General features: G+C 44.6%; 1 protein-coding gene across 1 annotated transcript in view; it reads left to right on the forward strand.

Annotated features, from left to right (window-relative positions):
- The first annotated feature begins 2,208 nt into the window (after positions 1 to 2,208).
- Positions 2,209 to 4,594, forward strand: part of LOC107677738 (uncharacterized) — a 6,695-nt gene continuing 4,309 nt past the window's right edge. The window contains exons 1-5 of the mRNA XM_016472758.1: positions 2,209 to 2,570; positions 2,640 to 2,818; positions 3,487 to 3,537; positions 3,709 to 3,800; positions 3,917 to 4,376. Of these exons, the coding sequence (XP_016328244.1) occupies positions 2,209 to 2,570; positions 2,640 to 2,818; positions 3,487 to 3,537; positions 3,709 to 3,800; positions 3,917 to 4,376 (1,144 nt within the window). The remainder of the gene's footprint in view (positions 2,571 to 2,639; positions 2,819 to 3,486; positions 3,538 to 3,708; positions 3,801 to 3,916; positions 4,377 to 4,594) is intronic.

The following is a 4,594-nucleotide window of genomic DNA, read 5'->3' on the forward strand; positions in this document are numbered from 1 at the left end:
GCCTGCGGCGGGGGCGCTTTCTGAAAAGAAAGCTATCCGCGAGCGCAAAGAGGCGAGACTCATGCTCTCGCAGTGGGAGCATGACGTCTCAGTGAGCGCGGCTTCTGCGTGGGATTTCCCCAGACATCGCACGCATTCACTGTGCCCGTCATCAGCGTGCAGTGGTGTCCTGCACGAGCCACAGCCATGGCGCGACATTTGCAACAACGTCGCAGGAAATTTGCTCAGAAATTTTGCTCTTTTTTTGTTACCTCAAGAAGGAAAGCGTCAACACAGGCGCTCTGCAGACGGGTCGTGAGCGAAGCGCTGACTGGGGCTGCCTTGAGAGCGATGCGGGAACAGAGCTGATTGAAGCGGCGATCTGATCCGGTGCTGCAAAGCGGCGCGCTGATCAGTGCTGCTTGAAAGCGGCGAGCTGCAAGCGGTGAGCAGAGGCGGCGAGCTGATCTTGCTGCTGCAGAACGGCGGCTGGATCAGCTTGCAGGCGAAGGCTTCAAATCTCGTAGAATCAGCGAAGAGCAGTAGATGTCTTCGCTGAAGGAGAAAGAATCAGTGATCCTATACCGAGCACCTTATATAGCTTATATAGCCAGATGCCCCACCCATTTTGGCGGGCTCGGGCGCACTGCTTCGCCGTCCTTGGTTCATTTCTGAAACAATGGTAGTGCAGATGCACTGCTGTGATTGAAAAAAAGGCTTCAGTAAATCGGAGAAATGGAGTTTCCCGTAGCGTCTAGCGACGCAGTATGAAGTGAAGTATCGAAAGGGAACTAGTATATTTCCTAGATGGCAGGTGACTACATTTAAAATTATTTTTGTACACTGTTGCAATACCTCCACCTCTTCCAGAAGTTCTAGGCGAATTCAAAAATAGATAATTAAAGGACAAAGTTCAGACAAAGGACTTAAGTCCAACGCATCAAGACAAGTTTCAGTCACAAAAAGGAAGTCCAAGTTATTTGATGAACAGTAATCATTTAAAATAAAAGTTTTATTCACCATGGACCTCGCATTTATTAACGCCATCTTAACTGAGATGGTGTTATCAACTAGTGGAAAATTCATGCACTTGTCTCGTTTGAGCGATCGAAGATTGCTGACATTTACTTCTCCATTCCGATGACGCGAAAGCCGTTGGCCACGCCGATAAGCTGGAAGCATCCCGTTAGGCTCAACAGGAACCAACCATGAGCGTCTTAATTCCCCAAAGATGGAATAGTCCATATGCGGGACCAAACAATTCCTTTGGGAGGCCCAAAATTGTTTATATTTAATCAGAAGTCCTCCTCGTTTCTCACGTTTTTTACGACCTTTCTTCCTTTGCTGGGAACACCGTCAGCTCCACAGGAAACAAAAGCAACACCGCGGAATGAGCGAAACTATGGTGACGAGCGTCCCGGGATCCCAATGCCAACATAGACGTCCGAATGCTTATAAGAGATTGACGATCGTAGCACAACATGGCTTTACCACTTGGCAGAGGGCCGCCAAAAGCACCCGGGTTGAACAGGTACATAATAGACATAAACAGGCAAATAAATTCCAAAGCCTGACGGCATACCGGCAAACACACTGGCGCCATCTTGGATTTTGTATGTGCATATCGCTATTCAGTGTTAGCTACGTTACGGAGCCTGCTTTAAGTTTCCTAGTCTCAGCTTAGTCTTGCCTTGTCTGTTTTCTCTATTCTGATCATTGCCTGTGTTTTTTGGATTTACCCTTTGGATTACCCTGTTTGGACTTTGTTCGCCAGAGATCAACCCCACGCCCGTTCACTTTACTATTCTTGTGTCTTGCCCTCAATATATCTGTTTGCCATCGTCTGACCCTCGCCTGTTTTGAGCACGTCCTTAAATAAAGCTTGCGAATGGATCCGCATGTCTCGCGTCTTGTTTGCCCATAACAGTAATAATGTGTAATGCATGCAGAATTTTTCGCATGCGTTCGTTTGACCCTTTATGTCAGTTTTAATAATCGACAACGATGAAAAGATAACGAAGTTTGTTTAAAAACAATAAAAACATTACAAAAAAAAACAAAACTACAAAACACTTAATAATGTACCTTTTTCACAAGTATTTTGTTTGTGTATGCCACCAATTACCCTTAATAATGTATAATGTATTTTCCATAAATATTTCTTTTGTGTATGGGGTTTTCAGTGCGTTGTTTGTCATAACATCAGGTGCATTTCTTTACTGTTGCAGAATGGAAAGCAAGCCAAACCTTCGTTTTGAGGCTGGAGAGCTGTTGCTGAGGCCATCTAAGTGGATGTTGGAGAATGATCTTGGTTACTCCCTCATGGTCCTGTCTGGGCATCAGCGGGAGCGCGAGACTGGCAGATTGGACAGAGGTGCCCTCTTGGCTAACAAAGATGCCTTTCTCAAGTATGCCTGCACATTCGAGAAGGTCGCAGAAGCCATCAAAGTGTGCAGGCAGAGAGAGGGAACGTTACCTGGCTGTGAGGGTGACTGTCTGGTGAGCTTTGGGGTCCACAGGAAGAGCACCTTCAAGGAGCTCTATGAGGCCAAGGACAGGGAGAGGAAAAGATTTAATTGTATTGCTGTTTTGTATGTATTTTACTCTTATCATTCATGTATATTATTTTGCTTCTTATGCAGCTATGTGTATGTCATCAGGAACCAGGACACCAGTGCAGGCAGCAAGATGGATGCCCTGAAGAAATACATCTTGCAGAGGGACCAGAAGAAAATTAGGGCTGAAGAGAGAAAAAAGTCATGCTCCGCATCTTTTGCATCCCAGCCTGTCCCGCACCCTTCACATCCAGCTTCTCCTCCTCCCACCCAAATAGGGTTGGGTATCATTTGAATTTGATCGATTCTGATTCTGCTTATCGATTCCTAGTTTAGATTCCAATAAGATAAAAAAATCCAATATAAAAAAAATTAAGTCAAACATTTATTCTGTCTTTTTACAAAGCATTCTGTTGCAGCTGAATAACACGAGCGTTTTTTTTCTCATCTGTTTAAGTTCACGTAAGACAAAAACGGCTGTGTTTATGATTATATACTGACGTAGTTTTCTGCATATTGGTCGACAAATATGAAAGAAGTCAGTTTCGGCCCGGAACAACCTTTTCTACAGTGGAAATACACGGAACGGTTCGAGAACGGACACAAACCGGGAACCCGTACCGCGACCTCTGTTCTCTGTGCTTGCACTTGCGCTTCGTGTGCGCTGCACGTTCTTTCCGTTCCTGCACTTAAATCATTTTTAATCACATTAAAATGCAAACACAGGAATCGTTAAGCAGAATCGAAATGCACGCGTCTTTTCGAATACCCAGTTCTTGGAAATTTGGAACCGGTTCTAAAATGGAACCGGTTTTCGATACCCAACCCTACACCCAAAGCTCCCATTTACAGCCAGCCACAGAACACGGTGTGTTTTTAGATCTATACCTGGCATAATTCTATGCATGTTCTAATGTAATTGTAAATAACATTGTCAATTTTCTGCACTCAGAGCCAACAGATGAAGATCTTCTGGCTTCAGCCATTGAGGTGGAGCCACAGGGTGAGTGTTTTGGTTTCTTTTGTGTGGAAAAAAAAATCATGCTCACCTGATCATATCTGATCACAGATACATTTAATAGCATCATATAGTATTATGTAACCATAAATGCCTATAAACTGAAAATAATTAAATCATTAGTACTAATTACAAAATTAAATGTGTTCTTCACAGTACTTCGACCACCACCACCACCTTCAATGCCGATCCGCTCACCTTGCTTGGAGCAAAGAGCTGCTCAAAGGCTGGTGTCAGCGGCTTCTGAGGTACAGTTTTCACACCAGAAGTGTGCTTATATATATATATATATATATATTTATTTATTTATTATTAAATTACTCATTTGTTATTATTCATATATAACATATTTTTGTGTGTATAGGTTGTTCTCCCTGAGGCCTGGAAGCACTCCTTTCCAAAGGAACAACACGAGTGGATCGGCCGCTCCCTCTTCCGAAACCAGGGTGGAAGGGCAGTGCTGACGGATAACCTGCAGATGTGGTGGTACCCTCCCCAGCCACGTCTGCAGTATCATCAGCCTCCAGCATCGCCGGACGTGTTCTTCACCTGGCCGCTGTGTTTGTGGATGCCCTACAGGATGTGGTCCTACAAGCTGATCTGCAGCTCACCACACTGCAGACGGTCCGGTCAGAGACTGACTGCTTGTGGGCTCTACAAGACAGTGAGGCGGGTGCTGAACTTACACGGCTGGTATTTTCTGGCAACGGAATACCTGGAGTGTCAGCGCTGCCATAAAAAGCTGGCCGCGTGGTCCTACGACATCCTGGACCAGCTGGATCCGGCTCACCGCAGGATGTTCCCAGCTATCCTCACTTACCGGGGAGTCATGAAAAAATTATTCTTATTGTAGGCAAAAATACATAGGCAGGTGCAATTAACTACTAAAATGTTACACCATTAACTAGGCTGTAATGGTAATAATGCAACTTAAATTACTTTAAAATAACATTTTAAAAATTTGAAAGTTTTTAAGTTTTTTCACAAGACACGGTGTCTGCCAGTCAAGGTTCTACTCAGAATGTGTGAACGACCCCCCCCC

The sequence above is a fragment of the Sinocyclocheilus anshuiensis genome, unplaced genomic scaffold (assembly GCF_001515605.1).
Source record: "Sinocyclocheilus anshuiensis isolate Anshui unplaced genomic scaffold, SAMN03320099.WGS_v1.1 scaffold1001, whole genome shotgun sequence".
NCBI classification, from domain to species: Eukaryota; Metazoa; Chordata; class Actinopteri; order Cypriniformes; family Cyprinidae; genus Sinocyclocheilus; species Sinocyclocheilus anshuiensis.